We start from the raw sequence: 26271 nt of genomic DNA on the forward strand, positions 1-26271 counted from the left end.
TTCTCGTACGCTATATACTATACGGAGCACAAGGATCTCTACAAATGTTTTTTTTTTTTTTTTATAAAAAGAAAAATCCAACGGAAGTAAATCGGCTTAATGGGCAGAATTAGAGGGGTCTGAATCCAGGGTAGGATTAAGGAAAATTGTGTGAAATAAAAGAGCGAGTGATCAGGAATGACTGTGCGTCTGTCTGGAGGGGGAGGGCGGGAGGAGAGAGAGGGAGAAAGAGAGAGAGAGAGAGAGAAAGAAAGAGAGAGACATTTTCATCCAAACCGCTCCGTTTTTTCCACAGCCTATCTCTGCTGCGCGGCTAAGCGCAGCTCCCTATTGTTTAAACTGTGAGGGGGGGAAAAACATTCCGCTTGTTCTATAAGCGCACCCAGTGAGTCATTTTTTTTTTTTGATGTGATGCTCGTTTATGACTGCTCTGAATGCTGCATTCATTTTCAACTTCTCCGAATTCTCCACTTAGACTTGAGCTGCATCATGAATAGTTTGGGGGCACCTTTGAATCGCATACCTCTGGAATGGTGGGGATTACACAGCCGAAACCTGGAGGGCATGTAAACGCAGATGGAGTTTGGGATTTATTGCAAAATAAGGGAAAGATGACCGTCTTCTCATTGTACTTGCTCTTGTGCGCAGATCTACTGGATTTAGCCGTCGGTAAGTCTGACCCTTTCATGCCATTTTCACGCAGTGGGAACCTCTCACAGCTTTCCGATCTATGCGTGGGGTCTAACAATATCCGAACTGTCAGTGAGTTGAGGCATTCGTTATGTGACAGCGAATCAGGACTACTAACTGACCATTAACAGGACAGCCGGGTGGAGGCGATCGGTACCATTCTTGCCACATGCCAACTTTCACCCTACTGACTAACCAAGTCGTGGAAGAGTGAAACCAACGAATAATGGTCGGATTCAGTTCAGGCTGCAAGATGTGCGGTGTGCGTGTCTATGTACTAAATGGAAACGGAAGAAGAACGGTAGCAGTAGGCCTAGTTATGTAGTTAGTCTTAATTCATCTGCATCGACTATCACGACCAGCTTGCATGACAGCACCTACTTCTGAGTACCGCACAAGTATAGCTCCAATGCTGAAGCGCACTCCAAGGCGTTTGTTGATCGTGGGTTTTGCACACCAGATAGCGCCTGAGCTCAACAGATATTAAAGTTGATGCGCTGAAAAACATTAAAGTGCGTCTTTTAATGCAGATTTCCGCCTTCAGCGCGGTCTGCACGGCACAGCGGTGGCATCATTATCGCGTGTTTTTATCCTCCGTTGATGTGTTTCGATGTTGGGGGATGAGAACACAGCACTGATGATATTTTACGCGAATCCTGAATGTTAACCAATATATATAAGCTATGTTTTACAGAATGCTAAAGCTGTGAGCAATAGGATTGTCTTTTTAGGGCAGAGAGTGGAGTGGTGATGGGACTAGGATGTTGCACTGGAATTTAGGAAAAACACATTCAAATATGTGCTGCAGATAAGAATCTGCCCTGACATTTAAACATGTCCCTTTATTGTTTTGATATTGCTTGTCACACCTATGGACCCAGTGGCATTTGTCAAAGGCTTTTTTGCCTTCTGCATGGATATTTATCATGGAGAGCTTGCACTAAAAAACAGAACTATAAGCACTCTTTTTTTTCCTTACTGAAGAAGCAAAGTATAACCCTGCTCATTCGGCTGGAGTTATAGGCTCAGAGTCAGTGCTAGCACGGTGGTGTTTGAAGGGCTTCAGAGGAGAGTTCACCCTTGGCTACAACATCACAGCAGCAGCATGCTGTACAAACCAAGATGTTAACCTTTCTTGCATAGCTGAGGATTTTGTTATTTTAAAGTGTTCTGACCTTTGCAGACGTATAGGAAATCATTATGAGCCATTTGGGCTTAACATATTCTTAGATGTTTAAAAGCCTCAGGTGTTTGCTCAGATGAGGGTGAACTGCACACAGGTTCTGCGCTGCAAGTAGGGTACTTCAGGAATGGAATCATACTTATTTGAAATGGGTTTTTCTTTTGGGGTTTTATTATATCGCTTAGCAGAAATGTTACATGAAGGTGTTAATATTGTTAACCGTGTCAACAGCAAAAGGCAGAATTTAATTTTAAAAAATAGCAAGAATATGGTTGTACTGACTTATGGTCATGCTGGTTTTCTGGTTTTTATTTGTACTGTTGAAACTAAATTGATTGACACACACACACACACACACACACACACACACACACACACACACACACACACACACACCTCTCTCTGTCTCTCTTTCTCTATTTATATACATTTTTCACTGAAATTTAGTCAAAAAGTGCTGCAAAACAAAGTCAGTTAATAGTATTTCAAAACAAAGTTAAAATGTAGAATTAAGTTAAACAAGAATAAAATAAAATAGACAGTGAGAAAATCAGATAATAAGAATCTCAATAGAAAGCCTGGTTAAACAAAAAACACACAAACAAACAAAACAAAATGTTTTTTCTATTCTAAGTGCTTTTTTTTTTTTAAAGATGACAGAGAGACAGCTAAACAAGGCTGGAATGGGAAGCAAAGTGTAATTGTCACAGATTGAAAGGCTCTGTCCTCTCCAATCTTCTGTCTCATATGACTAACAAATAAAAACAGTATTGGTCATTTAGTCCATGCACCGTTCCTGTCTGTTACACGTGTTTCAGAGTCTGCTACAGTTCTATTGTTAATGCAGGTGTACCTACTACACCTAGCTTGCACCTACAAGCTAACCTTAGTAAAATTTAATAGTTCAAGCATTTGTTTTTTGTTTTTTTAACCATGTTGCAAATTCACGGTATGAACAGCAGGCTACATAGTCTATGTCTGGATTCTTATTTTTGAAGAGTTACTTTGTAATGCATATTTTATGCCGCCATAGAGCTACGGAATAGAGTGCACTGTGTGAAGTGTGATATGCCAGCATACATTGTTTTATCACATATGCTGCTGTATTGCATAACACCTTGTGTTATGAACTATGGCCTTAAAGCAAGGCTACCCTGGCTGTCAAGGCTAACAAACAACAATTAGACTATTGTCAATAGCTAATAATAGTTTGCTGCTACCATCCCAAGGATTGTTTATTTTTTAAAGTCAGATATAAAACTTTGCTAAGCAAAGAGAACCAATTACTTTATGTATAAAAAAAGTACCTTTTCAACCTCAGAACTTTATAAGATGCTACCTGCCTTGACCTGATACCCTCTCCAATGAGAAAGGATTTTCAATAGTATCTTGAAATCTGTCCAGAAAATCATTAGCATATTCCTTGAAATGGGAATTTGCCCCGAGGCGTTCAAAACCACTGTTGTGAAATCTCTGTTGAAGAAGCCAAATCTAGACTTTGGAATCCTAAATGATTACAGGCCGATGCCAAAAATTCTATTACTGAGAAATATATTATAAAAACCTATTTCTAGCAGATTTCTACATTAGAAAGAAAAAAGTTCAATCAAGTTTCAGAGCTAATTGTAGCGCAGTGACTGCACTCATAAAGACTTTCAGTAACCTGAGGCATAGTGCTAGAAAGGGCTTGGTTAAGGTTCTCTTAGATTTAAGTGCAACATTTGACACAGGGGATGTGTGTGCATTTGTCTGACTGAACAAACTTTTCTGCTCAGCCACTTCACTACAAGGTTACAATCTGTGCATGTGTCCTCAAAGTGGACTAGAAAAACTGTATAATAAGATAACCTATGCCTCTGTGGTGTCTACAGCTGTCCATATGTGTGTCTGCAAGAGAGTATAATCCTAGCCTTAAGCTCCCTCATTGACTGCCTGTCGGCAATAAATAAATGGATGAGTAATAACTTTCTGAAACTAAATGAGTACAGGAGAGAAATTCTATAAGTAGGCCCAAAAGCCAAAACGATGCAATATCTCAAAAAACTATTTTAGACTCTGTCCTAGGTTTTTCGCCCTGTATAAGTAAAATATGTGGTATTTGTACAGCTGCGAACAATGATCAAAGTGTGTGCATTCCAGACTAAGCAAGATATTGAAATTCAAAATCATGCTTTCATCAATGAAATGAATTTGACTAGTCTTTCTTAAAAGTCCACTGAAAAAAAAGTAACTCATTGAGGATTCTATGGTTAGACTTTAAATGATAAAAAAAAAAGAAGAGTGAACCCGCATTCTACTCTTCCCAACATTGTAAAACCAGCCTACCTCAAAGATGCATGATGTCCTTTTACGAGCTAGTAGATCCTGTAGCTTTCAAGCTACCCAAAATCCAACAAAATAAGACTGCAGACATAATTTTTCATTTATGTCTGGAAACTGTGGCATTGCCTCTCCAAAGATATAAGAGAGCTGGGCTCTGCTTTAATCCTTAAAAACACTTAAACTATCCTACTCTTGGATCCAGTTAAAGTATCCAAGAGATACTTCTTTCTTTACGATTTTTTCTTCTTTAATATAATTCACATTTACTGTTTCTATTAGTGTTTATTTTATTACTTATTCTGTTAATTTGTTTAGATATTTCCTTCTTATTAGTCTTGAGGCACTTTTCATGGGCAAAAAAATGATTTGTTGATTGTGTTGAATGAATGGCATCTTCTGTACCGAGAAAACGTTTGCATCAAGAAAAATGCACTTCTCTTTAAAATTCCTTGTCACAGGCCACATTTCCAATGATTCCAATAATACTCGCAGAATCTACTCCACTTCATAAGCAGCAGAAATCTTCTTCCCTTTCTTCAAAGTTGAGGTTGTAGCAAAACTAAAAGCTGCCTCAGTGGTTTACTGTAGCAACAAAATAATTCCCCCTGCCTGTTGTGGGGCTGCTGTGCCAAGTTTGGAGGTATCCTTGATCAAATTTGAAGTATAGCTGTTGTCATTCCTGTCCTTTTCATCTAGAAAAGCCTTCAAAATGATGAAAATACTTTCACCACAGAAAAATTCTACTACTCTACTGTTTTTGTTTGTTTGTTTGTTTGTTTTTTTCCTAAGCTACCTAGATGTAATCAGAGTTTGAGTAAGTTACACTTCATGGAGTAGATAGAACGGATTACACTGGGAATTTCCTATTTTGTTTTGTGACAGCTAAAGAAACAGCAAAGAGAGGCAAAATTTTAACAGTAACATGTTGCTTTTTAAAAAAAAAGTAATTTAAAAATTGATTAGTTTGCTTGAATTGCAGACCTAGCATGTTAGGTAAGTCATTATAATAAAAATCTGGCAGTCTCATAAATAATATAAATCTGTTTGTTTCTTGTTAACATGTAACTAAAATCGTACTCGTTAGAGTACTAAGTATAACAAAGCTAAAGCATGTCAGTGAGTTTCATTTTGAGGTGTTAACATCACTGCTCTTAGCGCTAGCATGTTTGCTTGCTTGTGTCCTTCAACTCCAAAGTGTTGCCAAAAAGCTGTTTTATTTTTCTGGTCTTGGTGGTACTGACTTTTTCATCTTTCTAAAACCTGAGCAAGAAGCAATCATGGTGCAGAAGAGTGAGTGAATTACTGACAGGAAGTCTGGCTCTTAGGGCTCTGTGATGCATAAGCGTACTGTATGTATCTACATGTTTTTCCTGTTGTGTCTCATGTAGTAAAGGTACAAAAATGTTCCCAATTCTTTGTTTTATTTTCAGTGGAAAAACACAACATTAAAGAACCAGGTGTTAGCCAGTTTGTTATAACATTGTTAAACTATATAACTAGAGGGTTTAACCATTCAGAAACCTTACAGAAACCTGATAGTCGAGACAAGCTGTTACTGAGATGAACATTGGTCAACTTTTCTTTTTAGGAACAGTTGATATTGCCAGTGCTTTAGAATCAAACTGAGCAAACAGTGAGATTGCTTTGTTAGAAAGGATGGTTTGGTTTTTCACCATGGTGCTACTTGGGATTTAAACAGATAATAGATTTAAGGGGTGCATGTTTTCACAACAACATGCTTCGTAGGGTAGCTGTGTGTATTTTATTCATTTATTTATTTTGCCTTTAAGCTACTGACCTCACCTATGACACCATCTAAAAATGAAAGAACCTTCAAATAGGTTGGTACAACATGGTATTACTGTCTGTATTACAATGCCATTTAGGAAAGAACAAAATACTTCACAGAGCCTCAGAAATTTCATTCAGAGATTAAGAACTAGAGATAACAGTGTTCAAAAATGAAATTATATCAAACTGCAGCCTTTTGAAGTTTTTTTTTTTTCCAGACAAAAAGAGTTGGCTTAGTATTCATTTCTGACCTAGACCATTTCCTAATAGAAATTAGATCGTCTCTAATGCTTTAACACATTCCTGTTTTAACTTTTTAGATCAAACTAAGGATGAAGTTTCTTACTAAACAAATCATAAATATCATTTTAATCCATACTGATGTGAGGGCTTTTTTGAAAGCTACATCTTGCGCAGTCTCACAGTTTGTGACATTTTTCTGTCCGATGAATTTTACGTCTTCCTTCTGAGTTTTATATAGACTGTTAGAAGTGTATAAAAGAAACATTTGATATGTGCATTACTTGTGTGCCCTTGGCTGAATACAGATTTGTTGTAAAATGTTTTAGGCTGATGTCTGAACAGCTGCTTTTAGGTTCACAGGTTTTCCTGTAAAGTACTAGATGTTCTGATTTTATGTAGATCCAGAAATGGGGCAGGCAGGGCTCAAGTGATTTGTTACCAGAAGACTCAATCAGGAAAATTATAGGGATAAAAGAGCAGAATAATTGATGTTCATGTGTTACAGGTCAAAGGGATTCGGTGCAATATCAAAAATAGGCTAAAACAGCACCATCAAACATACTGATTCAGTTGATAGAGTCGCTGTCAATGAAAATAAAGAAACTCAGTCAATATAAAATTGTGTCAGTACAGCAGGCTGTGAAGTGGCAATTATGACATGACCTGTAGGCTATGTTTTAAAATCTGAGGGAAGGTCATCAGTTTTTGATGTAATGTCTTTAAAAACGGCTTCTTTTAAAGCCTTCTGTTAAAGCACCAAGGAGAATGTGTTGTCTCAGACCACAGTGGTGGAGGTTGGTTTGCAGATTGTGTATCATAGCAGTGTTAACAGATTTAACAAGCACTGGATCTCAGATAGGTTTCCGGCGCACTGTGACTGCCTGCTACTGATGGCTGGTCTTGACTCACAGGAAGTGAAGAGAGATTTGGCCTGGAAAATGGGTTGTTGTCATGCAACTATCTGACAATCACCAAGCTTTCCATCACACTGCAGCTCTCAGCAGTTATATAAAATGATTATGCCCAGATTAGAAGCCATTTTCATTGTTTCATTTCATTTGCTATTGTTTGCTTGACTAGTCAGTGTGACTGTGTAAATCATTTTATATACACTATATATACTGCTAATGCTAATAGTGTATGGGCCTTTTAGCAGATACACTTAAACCAGATTGCTGTGGAAATACAAAATAGCCCATTTGATTCTATTGCTGTAAAGTAGCAGCTTGAAGAAAAAAATATGAGTGCATGTCATTTTGACCCAATAGCATGCAGCTTTATCTGGTTTGACTCCCTTAGTGAGCTCATGCTGAACATACTTACTGAAGTACTTCAATTACTGAAGTACTTCAATGAGCAATTTAATCAAAAGGTGGCAGATTCCATCTAATAACTGTACTGAAAAAAAAAAATCTAAACTTTGGAACCTATGAACACAAATGCCATGTGTAAAACTAATAGTAACAAGAACAAAATGCATATTTTGTAGGAAACTTGAGTTTTTATTTCACTACCTTCTGTCTCTAATTGGTGAGTTCAATCAATTACAAAAATGGAAAATGTATTAAATATTTCAGTTCAGTTAAAGTCTGTTTTATTAATATAGTGCCAGTTCACCTTAACATTCATTTCAGGGCTGTTTACTTTGTAAGCACAATGCTTAACAATTGTTTAGAGAGAAGTCCAACAATTCCCTTTGAGCACTTGGCAACAGCGGTTAGGAAAAAAAAGCTCCCTTTCAACAGGAAGAAACCTCAGACAAAGCTAGGCTCGGGGAAGGTGGCCATCTGCCTCCATCGGTTGGGGTGGGGGGAAGGTGAAAAGAGAAAAGAGGAGCGCAGATAAACAACAAACAACGTCAATACAGTAATAACCATTCAGCAGGTGTATCGGGTCAGTAACCACAGAAAAACATATGGCACCGGAGAAATATAGAAAAAGTAGACATATAAGAGCACAGAGACGGAAAAATATATAATCACAGCATGTACTATAAAATTATAACAGAGGGAATGTGCTAAGTGCGCCATTTAAGGTTTTCTGGGCATATAGCAGCATAACTAAGGGATTGTTCGGGTTAAGTTGAGCTGTACCTAACTATAACTTAATCAACTATAAACTTTATTTTGAATTTATATCTGTAAAGGAAGACCTGTTTTTTTTGCCTTCCACCTCAGCATTGGGTATCTTTTGTCTCAAGAAATTTCAAAAGCTCTGTTCCTAAAATTTATGATGAAATATCCATGCACTGAAAGTAAGAAATCCAAAATCTGCACACGGCAAGGTATGATTATCTAAAGTAACTCCTGCATTGTTTTCTGACACTGCTTTTCAGATTTTCAGACATAACTGTAAAACTCTTAGAGCACACAAAATTCCCACATTGTTGTGTTGATAAAAGTCTGAGAACAATGTGCTATTTCACAGATGGATTCTGCAAACTTTTGCTTTTATCTAACAAGGCTCAAACACTTATATGCTTCAACTTTTCCAGCAGCATGGCTGAAGAGGTTTACCAGTTTCCTATGACGCTTGCATTTGCTTTTCACACTGAAGTGCAGGTGTTTTTGAAAAAAAAAAAAAATGCTGGCCTTGAGTTTTTTCAAAGAAATCTATGCCAATATCACAATTCCCTAGAATGGCTGAAACAGTGGCACGAGAGTAAGAACAACACATTTTGAGAATTAGCATACACACCAGCTATCTGCTTTTGGGGTGAAACCAAATCATCTGTCTGACATTTTGGACAAGCTAAAGTGTGGTTTTTGCAGTAGTCCAGTCACTGAGAAGCCATTACCATATTTTATTTACAGCTAGCATCTTAGCTATGGGGTCTGCATCCAAGATGACTTGTTGCCTAGTAGCCTCGGGCCCTAGGAGTGGACCACAGTTTTTATGAATGTCTACTGCAATTCAAATAATGCAACAGAATCTGCAACCATCATGACAAATTTGTCCTCCCCCACTACCACCACGACAGCCTCTGGCGTGGAAAGTGGTAAGAGGCAGAATCGAGGAAAAATGAACCTTCCTTTGCCTGTATAGCTGAAATACGTTTGTGTTTTCAAGCAGTGATGTTAAAATGATCAAATGAAAATGGCTCTGATTAGTGGAGACAAGTAAAGGCTTGGGGCAAGAAGTTCAAAGAGCACAGTAACTTTCTTTACTACCCTTGTGGACCTTCATACACAGATGTAGGCTGGCTTGCTGATGTCTTTGACTTGTGTGGGAGTTTGAAGTAACTCGGATTCCCTCAGCAGCTGGTGGTTTGCAGAGATAGAGAAAATACAGAAGCAAAGTGTCTGTATTTTCTCCCAATGTTCTCCCAATGATCTCCCAAATGGTTACATAGAAAGGGAGTATATCGTTCCTGTTCGTGATCTTTAGTAAGCAGTAAAGTTTTGTCAAATAGTATAATATGTCCTTTTACCAGAACTTTTAAAAATCCCATTTTATTACAGAAACTTGTGTTTCTCAATTTAGTAGCCAGCATAACAAGGGATTTCTTGGCAAGCTTTATCAGCACTTTTACAATATTCTCCTCCCACCGTTTCCTACATGCTAATATGGATTATGTGGTTTTGCTTATTGTGTTCAAACATAGGTGCTGAGTAATATCAATTGGTCCGTCACTGTGTCCCAACATCAGTCTATTTATTTAGGGCTGTGAAACTGAATTGTATATGATACATGAAACATATCAGCATCCAAGGTTTATTGCAAGACAGCTGAAATGTACACTGCTGCGCACAGTCTTTTGTATACAAACATTCTGTTTCTTTCTGCTAGTGATCTGACACAAATGGAATTATTCAAAGTCATGGTGACCTCAAAAACCAAGCTTGCGTTTTTGTTACAGTATGTACAGTATATCAAGATTATCTTAAGAAGAAACAGTTGTATTGCATTAGCAATAAATTATATTGACTCAAAGATAAAATGCAATATAGAGGAAAATTAACATTAAAGTATATTGTGAGAAACATTTTACTTACTAAATTGGCTCAAATATACATGACAGTGCTTTAACCTAAAAGGAAAAAGCTCTTTTTATGCTTTCATATACACACATTGTGTAGTAACTGTAAATATTCTAAATCACTGCTTTGCTTTCCCAGTTTGATTCTTCTGGGTTTTTTTAAAAAAAAATGTTTGCAGCTATTCAAAGCCATCTTCAAGCCAGTGAATACAGCATTGCAGAGGTTTCATGAAAAGTTCAGATTAGGCATGGAAAAAGGAAGTGATGGCAGAGGAGGGGGGAAAAACAGCTCTAATCGACACGCTGACGTCACTCTGGAGCTGTGCAGATGGGAGTAAAGAAGGATCGTGTAGGCTATGAATCTTGTGCATATTGACTTCCTCCATATAAGCCACCAAAATAAATAAATAAAAAAATCATAAAGACATCAATCTGCACTCACAGGAGTAGGTATTAGTGAAGTTTCACAGACAGTCAGAATATGATAGGACAAGGCTGTGTTCAGCCTGTAACATCTGTCATTTCTGATAACATTTATCAGCAAACCTTTGATCTGCTGTAGAACTTGTCATGCAAGTTCAGAGAATTAATCTTCTGAATATGCGACATGAATTATACAATAATAGAAATTGTGGGGGGGCATATGGATTATAACTTGCTTTAAATATGATTATTTTACTTCAGTTTTTTTCTCTAAAGATTATGGTTAAAATTGCAAGGAAGCTTTATCTTTTAGGATGCTTACATGCAACTTTGGCGCTCGCTTCTGAATTTTTATATAAAGGAGGACTTGTAATGATTAAATCTATTCTTTCCCAATAAAACTGCCAGCATTAATTTCACATATGCCTGGTACCAGGTGACTCTGATACTATAAAAAAATTATTTGGAAAGTGGAAATAATAATGTGAGGGAGCTTGTGTAATGACTCATCACTGTTAGTTTCTTGTACTGCTGTTCTTCCTGGAGGAAATAATATGTAAAAAGAAAGTACACGTGTGAGGTCTTGGTGTGAGTCTATCCTTTTCTGACTGTGATCTCTTAAGGCAGGCAAGCAAGATGTTCCAGTCTGTTCAAATTATAAACGCTTGTGCTTAATCTTTATATGGTAATCTTCCTATTGTATTGTTTTACTGTCATAACAACTTGTGGATTACTTATCTATTCTTGTGATGTTATAAACACGTTTTATCAACAGGGAAGTTGCCCTCTGGTGGACAAAATATAGAACATCAACACTCATTACATGGTTGACTGGTGTTTCTCTGATTTTAATTTATCCATCCATCCAGCCATCCATCTTCATCCGCTTTATCCGAGGCCGGGTCGCGGGGGCAGCAGCCTAAGCAAAGAGGCCCAGACCTCCTTCTCCCCAGCCACCTCCTCCAGCTTATCCGGGGGAACACCAAGGCGTTCCCAGGCCAGCCGAGAGATATAATCTCTCCAGCGTGTCCTGGGTCTGCCCCGGGGCCTCCTCCCGGTGGGACATGCCTGGAACACCTCACCCAGGAGGCGCCCAGGGGGCATCCTTGTCAGATGCCCGAACCACCTCAGCTGGCTCCTTTCGATGTGGAGCAGCAGCTGCTCTACTCTGAGCCCCTCCCGGATGGCCGAACTTCTCACCCTATCTCTAAGGGAGAGGCCAGCCACCCTTCGGAGGAAGCTCATTTCTGCCGCTTGTATCCGCGATCTCGTTCTTTCGGTCACTACCCACAGCTCGTGGCCATAGGTGAGGGTAGGGACGTAGATCGACCTGTAAATTGAGAGCTTCGCTTTTACACTCAGCTCCCTCTTCACCACGACGGACCGGTGCAGCGTCTGCATTACTGCAGCTGCAGCCCCAATCCGTCTGTCGATCTCCGGCTCCCTTCTCCCATCACTCGCGAACAAGACCCCGAGATACTTGAACTCCTCCACTTGGGGCAGGAACTCATCCCCGACCCGGAGTGGGCACTCCACCCTTTTCCGGCTGAGAACCATGGCTTCAGATTTGGAGGTGCTGATCCTCATTCCCGCTGCTTCACACTCGGCTGCGAACTGTTCCAGTGCGAGCTGGAGGCCCTCACCCGATGAAGCCAACAGAACCACATCATCCGCAAAAATCAGAGATGAGATTCTGAGGCCACCAAAGCGAAAGCCCTCCGCCACTTGGCTGCGCCTAGAAATCCTGTCCATAAAAATTATGAACAGAACCATTTTAATTTATCGCCCATCATAAATGCCAATACAGATACATCAGCAAATAGATAACATTGACCAATATTTTGGAAATGTGAAGCCAGAAAGTCTTTAGTGTGGCTGTTGGCAAAGAAATAAAATCTTGGATTATCACCTAATGTTTCACAGTTTAGCGTAGTGGTACCAAAAAAGAGAGACTCAGGAAAAAAAGGTCTTTCTGCACATGTACAACAGGACTCCATTCTGTACTATGGACTCAAATACTTCAGTTAGATACCTACCTGACATTGCAGATGTACACATAAGGTATCCCAAAGTTTCAATGCCTCGATAAAGAGCCTTGAGCAATATTAGATGCAAAGTAGAAAGTAGGATGGACAGTATTTTAAGTTTGTCAGATTGTAGCTAATGTTCCATTTCGAAGATTTTTGTGCTTTGTTTTCATTCATTTTGTTGTTTGCTATTCACTCCCCCCCCCTTTTTTTTTTACACTATCCCATCCATCCATTCGCTTCCGCTTCTCCTTTTCAGGGTCGCGGGGGGCGCTGGAGCCTATCCCAGCTGTCATAGGGCGAGAGGCAGGGTACACCTGTTTTTTACACTATATATATTTTTTTTTTTTAAAGGAAAGAAAGCACTTTATTGGATTTAGGAAAAGCTTCTGGCTGGCAAATATTTTTGTAGATATGGTCAGTGTCTGATTGCAGTCTATCTACTGTTTTTATTGTATCACTTTTGTATATTTTATGCCAAACAGAAGTTTGCAGGCAGTGTCAAAGCTGACAAATTGTAATTACATTTAATTAAAAGTCATCTGTTTTTTTAACTAAAACAAGTAAGCCAGAGATGAATAGTAACTGCTAATTGGTATGCTTTCAAATGATACTGCCTAAGGGAGGTGCGTATAATGTAAATAGAATTTATCCTAGCACGAAACCTTGTGGCACTCCATAATTAACCTTAGTGTGTGAAGAGGACTCCCCATTTACATGAACAAATTTGAGCATGTTAGGTAGATATGATCCAAAATACTGCAGTGCAGCTCCAGCGCGTGCTCTAACCTCTGTGATAAAATATTATGGTCAACAGTATATCGAGCGCTAGCAAGACAAGCACAGGGTTGCTCTTGCTATTGATACCATTACACCAATTCGTCACAGTATTGTGTTGGTCCTTCTTTTGCTGTCAAAACATGACTGACACATTGAGCAATGGACTCTACTAAACTCTTAAGATGTGCTGTGATATCTGCCACCAAGATGTTAGCAACAGATCCTTTAAGTCCTTTAAGTTTAGAGGTGGGCCCTCCATGGATTGAATGTGTTTGTCCAGCACATCGCACAGATGCTCAGTTGGACTGAGATCTGGGGATTTTGGAGGCTAAGTCAACACCTCAAACTCGCTGTGCTCCTGATACCATTCTTGAATCATTTTTGTTTTGTGGCAGGGCGCATTATTTGGGGCACATCATTAAGAGGCCACAGGCAGCCACAGTGACTACTATTTTTATGACAAGATGTGCATGATCTGCAATAGTGCTTGGGTAGATGGTACACGTCAAAGTAGCTTCTGCATGGATGCTGGAATCCCAGTTTCTCAGCAGAACATTTCCCCAAACATCACACAGACCAGGGAATCTTCTTTCATTGCTCCATGGTCCAATGCCATGCTCATTGTTGGTACTTTCGGTATATTGCTGGTTTATCACTATTTGCTCAGTGGCTGAAACAGTGGCACTTTTGATAGGTACTGACCGCTGCAGATTGAGAACACCCAATAAAAGTTACAGTTATGGAGATACTCTGCCCTAGTTCTCTAGCCATCACAATTTGGCCCTTGTCAAGCTCAAATGTTGACAATTGCCCATTTTCCCTGCTTTTAACATATCAACTCTTTCAAAATATTCACTTCCTCTCTTATATATCCCACCCACTAACAGGTGCCATGATGAAGAGACGATTAGTGTTATTCACTTCACCTGTCAGTGATCATAATGTTGTGCCAGATTGGTGCATTTTTACAGTCACAGATGATGTGTTGTTAACAGCATGAACACTGTTACTATGAACCTTCTTACAATGACACTGTCAAATTCCTATTGCGTATATTGTTTGTTGTTTCTAAAAATGCACTCTTTATCTACATTCAGTGTGTAATACAAATCATCTCTTTGTTGCTAAAAGACAAATGTCTAAAAGGGAATTATGCTGTTGTTTGTTTTTATCTTGTGGATTACAAAAAAAACAAAAAACGAAACATGTAGTCAACCTGTAATGAAAGTGATGACTATCAGGTGGGAATAGGGAAAAGGAAACCTTGTGCAAAATCATTTTGCTCTGATGCGACAGCGTGAAGTTAGCCCTCGGCCATGGATAAAGTTTGTGCCGAAACACCCCCAATGGATTGTGATTAATCAATCTTAGAGAGCGGTATGGGGAAGTGATGGTAAGAGGGAAAAGGAGTAGGTGGAAAAGTGCCTGTGGGGGTTGTGCACTTTTAAGTGGGAAATAAGTAGATCAGCACACAAAAAACCTCTTCATGAGGTTTCATCATGAGTCTGAATTAACTGTTGAATCAAAGATGCTGATGAAAAATTGAGATGTTCCATCTGCTCTCTGGGTTCTGCTGTCAAACCCACTTCTCCAGAGTACAAACAGTATCCTGTCACATAAAGGCGAAAAGGCCATAGAAGTCCCAACCATGTTTGAACCCCTCAAAAGTAGTGTGTACATAAAGATATGACATTAAATATAAATTGACAGCGTGACTGTTGTATTGTGTTAAAACAATGATTTTCATTCATTAATGAGTTGATTAACAGGAGTATAAATCCATCCCTTTTGAACCTAAAAAAAAGGGTCAAAGTTTACTGACTCAAACTGACACTTGAGGTTGGCTGAATGGAACAAAATACGCCACAGGAAATTGTTTGGGCTTACAGCTGTGTTATGCAAGACAGTTACTGATTATGTATGTATGGAGTTAATTGCATATTGGCAGATGCTTTACATTAAAGGATTTAGGTGTGATTGAAGAAATTATAGGGAAATTAGTGTACTAATAGTGTTGGTTACAGAAATTTATAGCAATTCTGTTTTTGATCTAGTTTCTAACACTTCAAAGTAAAGATACGTTTACATTCATGACATTTAACTATTTATTCTGTCTAGCATGCATTAGTTTAGTACCTGTTTGGGAAAAATAGGAACAAAGTGGTATTGAATTCCTTTCCTGTCATTTCACCAGTCAGATTTTTCGTACCCAGTCAGCTGTTCAGATTCCTCATGTGGCTGCCTTTTCCAAGGGGAGTCGAATGTAAGAGAAAGCTCACATTAGTTCTCGTCACAGCTGACTGAACATTTGGATACATTCTGCTGCATACTGAGACCTTCATCATTGCAGAATAGCACAAGATAGAATATGGCAGGTTTAGGATGCAGTTAGTAATAAATTCAATAGAGTGTATTATCAGTTTTGTTTGCCAGTTTATCCAATCCATTTTTATTTGCAAACTCAACAAATATGTATGTCTACCTTCAATTTCTGTGCTGTAGAAGAACAAAAAGTGAGGAAAAACTCAAAGTACTTAAACCTGATTGAAATTCAGCGAATTGTCGTTGTTATCAGACATCTGATGCTACAAAAGCAAAACAGATGTCATGTAATTAAAAGTAACCCTGTGGTGCTTTTCTATTTTTAGGGCAGAGCTGTATATGACAGTTGCAGATCAAAATGACACCCCTCTGTTTTTGTGTGTTTTCTTTCCTTCTTTCTTTTTTACGTGAAAGCTAAGGTCATCACTTTAGATTTCTTCACTAATATCTTCATCATAGCACAGATAATATGAAATAATTGTCACTGTAGTATATAAGTTACTGTAGTTATGAGTTAGGCTGACTATTCACTCTTTTAATGTATTGTGTAATAGACATCTGTCACCCTCACCGTACTGCTAGTTTCCACTCTATCCACCCATCTTCCTGATGGGACAAATCCTAAAGTTATCAATATTCAGGATAATAGTCTCAGAGGAAGAGTAATATGAATGTGTCAGTAGGATTGGAGTATTCATAACTCCACTTCCTTATAATTCCATCCTAGGCTACACAGCACTGAATATTAATCCTATCATTTTAGCCCTACCTATGAGGAAACACATCAGATAACAAATGGATTAAATTGTACTGAATCAAGAACAGGTCTGTCGGAAACAAAACATTTAGTATTTTGTTTATCTTGAAATACAAAGTTAAAAGAACCTGTGTTTGATAATGATACATTCATAAGTCAGTAGGTCGATTGTTAATCTGAGTTTAAAAGACAAACCTTTGTTGCCTTTGTTGTTGCCTTGGAAAAATCACTTCCTGCAGTGCTACAAACACCTTATAGACAAATGACATTCAGTAGTGGAGAGTCAAAGGAAGCAACCTTGTGCTCTGCTAGTTATTAGACATCGCATACTGTACATGCTGACAAAATAGAAAAAGAACAATGAAAAACATAGACTAACAATTTCAATTTAAAGATACAATGTCTCTCTTTTTAAACTTGGCTTATCCAGCCAATGGGGGAATTTTGCTAGAATAGTTTATGTCCACTTTTCTTCTTCGTGAAATTTAGGGTCTTTTCAAATCAATACAAAGATCTTTTGAGGGATCACCTTTATCCCGTGGTGAAACTTTCTGCCCTAATATGAGTGGTCTGTTCCTAGCTGACAAAACTCCATCTACCCATCCAGTAAAGATTTAGAGGTTTGCAGAATCTATGCATTGAAGCTCTAATGACATAAGGGTCACCTATCACCTTGCAACGACACTTCTGGTGTTTTTCAGTTAATTTCATCAAGATATCCATTCATCAATCTGTTGTTAGCAATTCACAAGAATCACTAGTCCTACAGTAATGAGTTTAACTGAATGTGAACACAAAAATCCCACAATGCGTGGTCACCCAAAGGTATCATGAGCTGAATGTCCTACTGTTGTTTTTGTTTTTTTAATTTTGTTTGTCCCATTTGCCATTTTACATTCTAATTCATACGATTAAAACATGCTATATGATTACATATAATGATTACACCATATAATTAAAAAAGTTGAAAATGACCGACAAGAGATAGATGAGTAAATAATTTTAACGAAGTGCAAATTCACAGCAACAAAGAAGGTTAAATCTTACAGCAGATTTAAAATTTGGAGGTTGTCAGGGACATTAAAAAAAGAAAGAAAAAAAAGGGTTTTTAATTATGAGAAGTGAAGGCTCTTCTGGGTTTCAGTTTTTAATGAATTTGAATTTCTTTGCTGAATTGCAGTTGTTGAACAAAGATTCTTCACAGTTGTTAATATGGTGTTGAATTGTCCCCATAACCAAGGCCAAAAGCATTGTGAATATTTTTCCACTCTAGGAAAGAACAAAAAAATACATTTGTAATATTTGTATTTTTAAAAAATTGTATAAATGTATAATTGTATAAACATTAGGGCTGCCACAAACAATTATTTTGATAGTCGACTAGTCACTGATTATTTTTGCGATTAGTCGACTAATCAGATCATGCATCCATTGAACGTAAAACATACAGCTTATTGCACCAGCATGCATCTGCTCTTATATAACTATCATTAGCTTACAGCTTGAAGTGTATGTGCTAACTAAAAATAAAGACAAGATGATAGTTTATTAAATGTTAATGACATTTGCGGATTGTTTCGGTGGAGTTTAATAAACTCAGCCGTCTGCTCCTTGCTAGCTAAAATATAACAGGACACCGGAGTATACCCTTGACCATCTCACACTTCTGATAATCAGTTGTCTGCTTGACGTTTATTCAGCTGTGTAAAAACTATAACTTTATTTCTCAGCCAAACCAATTTACTCAGGAACAAATAAAATACTAAAAAAAGCCAAACAATAACATTTTTAAGTTATCTAAGTGACTTATATATCATGTTTAACCTGAGTAGCGAAAGACGGCGGTGGATTTGAAAACGATTTGCCGGGAGTCCGGTGTTCTCACCGGCTCTAATGGGCCTTGAACCCCGGCTAACTATCGAGCTAGTGGGTAACAGACGTCTCCGAAAACATTGGAGCGCTTTTGAAAATATGAGGTGTCTTGATAAACTGAGCAGATATTTGAGGTTTACACAGTTACATTCTCGCCTGAAAATACGTTAAACGTTTATTTTGTGACACAAAAAGAATAATAAGAGTAATATTAAAACTAACGGGCCACGGACCGGTTTATGCCCGACAATATTTTCACGGACCGGCCTTTAAGGTGTTGCGGATAAATACAACAAAATAAAACTAGTACCGGTACCGAAAAAAAGAAGATTTATTCATAACACGTGAAAAGACCCAGGAAAGCCAAGTTAACGATAAAAACGATAACAAAATAACGCTGAAAACCGATAAAATCCCTGAAAACCATACATTTCACACCTGAGCCTCAACTCTCGCGGTCCGGTACCAAACGACTCACGGACCAGTATCGGTCCGAGGCCCGGGGGTTGGGGACCGCTGAATTATGGGACAGAGCTTCTTCTTCTTCTGGGTTTAACGGCAGCTGGCATCCTTGTACGTGCAGTGCTGCCATCTTCTGTTTCAGTCCGTTATTACACTCTTAAATCCTACTACTTATTCCTGCGTCTTTTGTGATCTTACAAAGCTTCAAACGACGCGTCGACTATTAAATTAGTCGTTGATGATTTTAATAGTCGACGTAATCGTGACTAGTCGACTAATCGTGGCAGCCCTAATAACCATGAATGTCTCTGTATTGTAAGTATGCTTTGACATTTACAGTTGTATGCGTGTATTTGCTTTCTGCTCATTCAGTCAAATACTGCACATTCAATAGATTTTTAAAAGCATCCATTATGCTATATAAATACATACATGGATAGTAATGTTTGGAATGTATAATATTACAGAATGTTTAACTAATGATGTGACATTTTTAAATGTTAAGGTCATGCAGATGTTGAGTTTGGAAAGTGTTCTAAAGTGTGCATCATTAACTGTCAGAAATCATTACAATTTCTAAACACAATTTCTCAACAAAATCTCTTCTGTCATTTTCTTTGTGTTGACTGTGCCAAAGCAGGCATTGCATATTCATTACATTACAACAGCACATAATTATGACAGCAATTACAACAAATGTTGGGGCTGGATTCATTATGGAAAAGAAGCTTGTGTGTGTGTGTGTGTGTTTGTGTGTGTGGGTATTGTTGTTAATGTTTCTCTGTGCTTCAAAGGTTTTGGGGAATGAGATGGTCCAGTCACAGAGGAAATGGAGTGGAGAAACATTAAACCAGCTTTATCCAATAAAAGTGTCTCTTTAACAAAACAAAGCAAAAAATACATAAATAAACAATAAAAATAAATAAATTAAATAAAAAATATGCTTGTGTTTTTTACTGGGATATTTAGTAATGCTGATGACTTTTAGTTAAGATTCTCGTGTTTGCCCATTCATATATTCCTTTGAAGGGACTTTCAGTTGCAAAGCTGATTAGAAATACACCAATTGCAATTTTTTTTTGGCTGATTTTGAATTCTGATTTTTATTTTATTTTTTATCAAAGTATGACTTATCAAGACCACTTTTGCTAATTATGATTTTATTTTCTAAGAACTTCAATTGATGGTGTATACAAGTACAAATCAAGCTTTATTCATTAAAAAAGTAATTTTCATAATAAAATATGTACTTGCTTATATAAAAATTGAAAATAAAATCTTCTGCTCTGGAATGTTTAATGTTATAATTTTACCTTACCAAAAAATAAAAAGCAGGTACAACAGTGCTGTTGTACTACTATGCAGTTTATCATTGTCTTGCGGAAATAAGCAAAGCCTTCCCTGAAAAACACATTCCCTGGATTGAAGCATACATTGCTCTAAAACCTTTGCATACATTTTAGTATGGATAGTGCGTTTCCATCATCCATTTTATGCTGCAATTTCCGATGCACTCTGGACCGTTAGAGTTACATGACCCCTCTCCTCCTTAGTTTAGAGAATGTAGTGTCAATGTTTTCCAAAAAAGAATTTCAAATTTTGTCTGACCACAAAACAGTTTTCCAATTTGTCTCAGAGCATTTTAAATTCGCTTTGGCCCAGAGAAGATGGTGTTTCTGGATTATGTTCACATATGGCTTCTTTGCATGATAAAGCTTTAATATGTGTTTGTGGATGCCACAGACAAGTGTGTTCACAGACTGTGGTTTCTGGAAGTATTCCTGAGCCCATGCAATAATTTCCATGACAGAGTCATGCCTGTTTTTAATGCAGCGCTGCCTCAGAGCCAGAAGATTGTGAACACACAGCACTGATTTTCAGCCTTGTCCCTTGTACACAGAGGTTTCTTCAGATTCTTTGAATTGTTTGGTGACATGATACACTATAGATAGTGAGATATTCAAAGTCTTTTAAATTTTTTTATCCAGGAACATAATTCTGAAATTGTTCGATAAATTGTAGACAGAGTTTTTTGCAGATTGGGTAACTTTTGCCCCCCTCAGATGCTCTTTTTATACTCAGTTTACTGCCCTGGAAAAAAAGGGAAAAAAAAGGATACTGCGCTGTTGCACATTACCCTAATTAGCTAAGAAATGTTCCTCAAGTTAAATCTTTTTAGTAAAACTTACTTTTCAGCTTGTTATCACCCTGTCCAATCTCTTGTGAAACATGTTGCTTCCATAAAATTAAAATCAGTTCAGTGTTTGTTATATGACTGATTAACATCAGCTGAATAACTGCTATTTATAGTCGCCGCAGTGTGTGGAGTCATAATAAACACTTTTCCCTTTCAACATCTGTGTCATCCTTTTCCTTTTTTAAGTGTGCAGTTACTTCCACTGCATTGATTTTATAATCATTAGGTGCCTACATTTTCACAGGTAATGTGTTCCATTAAACAGTTGTATCTTGTTCCTTCACTCAGTATACTATTTCAGTATAACTAAACAGATTCTGTTTTGTTTTCTGGGCTTAGTAATGACTCCATTTTTAGTAGATTCTACCACTGTTTGGCATATTTGAGCTCTAATTTAGTTTGCCCAGAAGGCAGCCTTTTTGCATGATTAGCTACTGTCTTGATAAATTAGATAGTAATTTTACACAAACTATGAGCATAAATTCTGTGAAAACTACAGTAGCTTCCTCTAAACAGAGAATACTGACCTTTATTTTATATTCTCAGCAATAGCTTTACAACAACTATCAGTAGTTAAACATTTTCTTCTGTACAGAGAGATTGCTTTTGCGTCTTCAATTGTTATTGTAACTTTTGGCACATGCCACAAATAAGTAAAGGAAACCAGATCAAACTAAACACAATAAAAATGGAAAGGATGCAGATTTATTGCTCTGGTTCTCCAGTAAACAAGCAGCAATCATAAAAAATAAACATTTTTAAAAGAATGCAGAGTTCTCCAAAGGAACATTTGGGTCTAGTTAAGTGGCTCAGGATCATTGAAAAATAAAATCTCATTTATAGCCTCTCTTGATCTGTCACCTGTTCTAGATATGCACACTACTTCTTAAATTAAGGATTGTGGTTGTCACACAGCTAGACTTTGGGCAAGCGCTGTGGTCATGGTGAGTTATCCTTATCAAGTAAGCAGAAATAATTAGTTCAAAACCCACTGCTCTTTCATCTTAGCCTCTTCTGAAGCTACTCACACAGTTCACTCAGCATGATGCAAGCTACAAAGTAGTTAATTTACTGTAAGGCTTACATAGTGAACTGGCAGTGCTGAAGCATTCCTGATAAATGGCCCTATTAAGGGAATAGAGTGGGATCTAATTATTATTATTATTATTGGTTATGTTGTTATGCTGCTGCAAGATACTATGCCAGGAGAGAAAAAAAAAGCTGTCACCTGTATTTGAGTCTCATCAGTGGTCAACTGTGCTGACAGCAGAGAGACTGTAGAACTGTAATCTCATATAAATTCCATGTTCCAAGGGTGTGCTCAGACAACACTGTGATGTATGAAGTCACTGGTAGAGAAAAGGGCAGATGACGAAGCTGCAGACTGTTTGATATTCAGGGTATACTTCCTTAGGCTGACCTGAGTAGTAATGCCCTTGCATTTCAGTCACTAAGGAGACAATATACAATGAAAAAAGTCTCTTTTTTTATTGATGTATGAAATATCTAATGATTTATTAACTGAGTTTATAGTATATAATATAATAGTTGTTCCTTCCCTTCCTCACTGCATTATATTTTTTAACCTAAAAATCTTCACACCACTGACACTACTTGAAAGTTGTGTTTATCCTTTAGGATTAATTTTTTTATTCTTTTTATTTTTTGGTATTTCATTTGGTTTTATTTTTTCAATAGTCACAGACCTTGGTATTGATCTCTTAACATCAAAAAATCATGCTGACTTATTGAATGCCAGCCAGGGCAGAACGGATTTTTTTTAAAAAAGAACAATACCAAGAATTTCAAAGCAGGCTGAAATTAGTGCACAATCTCACTGTTGGGTTCTCTTTTAAAAAGGGAACAAGTGTTACTTGGAATGATGTGCTACAGGGAACACATTGGTCTATCCGGTCGTTAAGTCTGACATCACTAGCCGTGTCTGGGCCTAAACTCTGCTGCAGGTCCATATATTAAACGATCACTGTGGCATTACTGAGAGTTGAAAAACTGTCTAAAGTCTTTCATCTTTAATAAAATGATCAGCGTTCTGCTCTACCAGGTGTAACAATTGAGTTTAACATCCAGGCATCCATGAAAACAGAATTTATGACATTTAACGGAGTTAGAAGTTAGCAGGAAGTTAGCTTGCTAGCTTCCATCTAAATACAATATAGCATGTCCTGACTGCAGGGTTTTGGAAACAAATTAAAACGTACAGCTCTGCACTTCCAACATAAATGAAGACAGAAAACTAAACAGCAGTGACGTTTGTAGGGTTACTGAAGTTTGGCTAGCTGGTATATAATGATGTGCTACGTGACCGCTAGCGACACAGCTATGTTAGCATAATATAAACAAGCTAACTTTTTTTCCACTCGATAAAAGTTAACGTGAGGGTTCTCAGTGGTCAGGAACAAATGTAATCGCATGGCAGGATGCTCTAAATGGACCAAACTTCAGCCAGGAGAACAACTGAGAGGAATCCATCCACAATACGAGGTTAGTCATTCATATGCTGCTGCATGGGCGGGCTGTAGTTACATCGTAAGGTTTTAAAAACTGAGCTTAAATAAATGATTAGCAGTAATAAAAGCCGAGGGAGGTCAACAGTGATCACTGACTGTTTTTAGGAGCTTTTTGAGATCAAATAGAAGAAAATACAAAACATTAAACATGTTAACAACACAAAAGCCATATTAAACACAGACTACTTTAGGCCCGGAAGTAGGATTCGTCACGTCATCACTTAAAGACCGGATAGCCAGAGCTACCCTGTTTGGCTTTGCAGGCTGTTCTCATTCCAAAATACCATCTTAGGTCTGCCCCCCCCTAAAATGCTCCTCCATCATCAGATGTATTTCTGCTTTGAACAGCACCCAGACAAAATCAGCCTCTTGCCAAGTGCTCTGTGGCTGAGAGCCAGCAATAGGTAATCAATAGAGATTTACAGGAGAACTTTTCCAAGTCATCAGTGCATGACATCTTCACTGTCACTTGACTACAAACATCAAAGTTCAGCATTAAGGGGGGGTTGTAATTTCTGTCTCTTGTGTCTCTTAAATGAGCTGGATTATGAAGCAGCTCTCAACCTCTAACTATCCATATTTGGTTAGTTAAAGCAAATGTGTGTACAAGGAATATAAATCGCTCCCTCTTTAGCACTGTATTAGGAGTTGTTAATGTACTTCATCTAGGGGCCAATGGAAATAAATTATGTTGCAATATTTTGTTGTTCTTGTTAATATGATGTTCTTTATTTGGTCTTGATTTATATACTTAGAAGGGATTTCATTAACCATCATTATATTGCTAAGTGGCTAACCAGATGCATTTACATGTATAAATGAATTTTGAAGCTGCCTTAAACACTTCTGTATTAGCAAATGCTGAATTATGCTGCAGGTCTTATTGCTTGGGAAGGCTATAAGATAAGAACATTGTGGTAAATTACAAAAACAGTTCGACACATCTGTTTGAGGAATATTCATCAAATTATTGATTAAAGTTTAGGTAGAGTCTGGTAGTTGACTTCAATGGCATATTCAAATCTTGTTTCCTGGTTTGCTGTCTTTTATGGACCCTTTCAAATACATGTACACCAATGACCAATAGTATGGAGTATTCATTCACAAAAACAGTAAACTTTAAGATTACATGAATTCACATAAATTACATAAATCAAGTCATGAACATTCTAGCATATACATTTGGATATGGATTGAACCGATTTTGTTTCAAGCCACTATGGCAAGGAATACATTTAAGAGAAATTGGAAAGCACTAATATTATCCACAGTGCTTTTGCAACAGGCCAGAATATTTTGTTGAGAATTACAGTTTTTGGAATTTCAGTAAGTACAGTGCCTCGGGCATTGTGTCCTAAACCCCTTTTTTTTGCACTTTTTATGTAAAAAAAAATGAAAATAAATAAATAACAAGACACATCGTAATCCCATTATCCACTAACATGTTAAAAAATACTGCATAAAAAGTCATGACACACAGGTTCAGTTCTGCCTTTCTCAAAGCTTGAAGCATTTTGACAAGTGACAAAGAACATTAAAAATACTGAATAACAGGTATTTCTAATAAAACCCTGAGAAACTATCAGCATTCATTTCTCTACGTATGTTGTAATTGCATTTATCTAAATGTCCAAGACTATGAAAAATCACATTGGATCTTTGATGGAAAAACTTTATTTCTCATCAGTGCTTCACAACAGTAGCATAACTAAGCAAATTAAAACTTTGTACCATTTAATGTTTTTTAAAGGAACATAATTGAGCAGTTCTGTACTGCAATAAAATGTGAAACAGTACAAAAAGCTTTCATAATTCATAAGTAACGATTCCTCACACGGTGTCACGTTCACATTTCTCATTATCCAAGCTTGAATCCATTTGCAAAAATCACTTTGATATACAGTAAATGGGCATGGATTTTAATATCAGTATTTGATTTCCATTCTTCCTTTTTTCCACAGTGTTCTGATTTGCTGATTCGTATCAGTGCTCCATGTTCCTTTTAAATTTTGCTTTATGCAGCATGCTGTAATGATGCCAGTTGGAGCCATACAGCATCACTCTTATGGAGAAGCTTTGGAATATCATTAGCTGTCCTTTTGCTATCTCAAGCAATTGCATGTGAGCGACATGGAAGTCTCAGCTTTCCATTATGCAGCTAAACCAATGGGAAATCCATGTTCTTTAGTCACATGTATCACTTTTATATAAGCAGCTTAATCATTTATAGTGAGTTTTCTTAATGACTTGTTTCTAGATCTCCACCCACAGTTTACATAATATTGATACTTTGAATTAACTCTGGTTAAGTGTGACGTCTACTATCATTTTGTCATTGCTATCATATTCTCTTGGAACATCAATTTATAGAGTAAGAATACATGTAAAACATTTGTTTGTTTTATATATATGCAACATGTACGCAAAGTAATAGTTAAACTATGACATAACAATAACTTAACAATTGCAGTGACATAACATACCTAAACTAGATACCTTTTGTCCAACTTTTGTGACCTTAGCTGTCAAAATAAAAAGGTCAAGAATGGTGACAAAGGTGAAGTTTTAATGATATGTGAGCTACAATGTAGGGTATGAAGTAGGGTTTGGGATGTCTGTGAAGGTTCTCTGTCATCCAGGTTATCGTAGTTTAAGGAACTTGGAAAGGAAAGCGTCTGGACTTCTATAGGTTTCT

General features: G+C 37.4%; 1 protein-coding gene across 2 annotated transcripts in view; it reads left to right on the forward strand.

Moving 5' to 3' along the window:
- The first annotated feature begins 246 nt into the window (after positions 1 to 246).
- The window catches only part of igsf21a (immunoglobin superfamily, member 21a), a 177742-nt gene continuing 151717 nt past the window's right edge, over positions 247 to 26271 (forward strand). The window contains exons 1-2 of one of the 2 annotated variants that reach the window (XM_040005530.1): positions 247 to 385; positions 476 to 669. In XM_040005530.1, coding sequence (XP_039861464.1) covers positions 531 to 669 — 139 coding nt within the window. In that variant the 5' untranslated portion in view covers positions 247 to 385; positions 476 to 530. Of the gene's footprint in view, positions 670 to 26271 lie in introns of both variants that reach the window. The other variant, XM_040005539.1, reaches the window with a different exon arrangement.

This window comes from Simochromis diagramma, unplaced genomic scaffold (assembly GCF_900408965.1).
Source record: "Simochromis diagramma unplaced genomic scaffold, fSimDia1.1 OVJJ01000320.1, whole genome shotgun sequence".
In the NCBI taxonomy this organism is placed as follows: Eukaryota; Metazoa; Chordata; class Actinopteri; order Cichliformes; family Cichlidae; genus Simochromis; species Simochromis diagramma.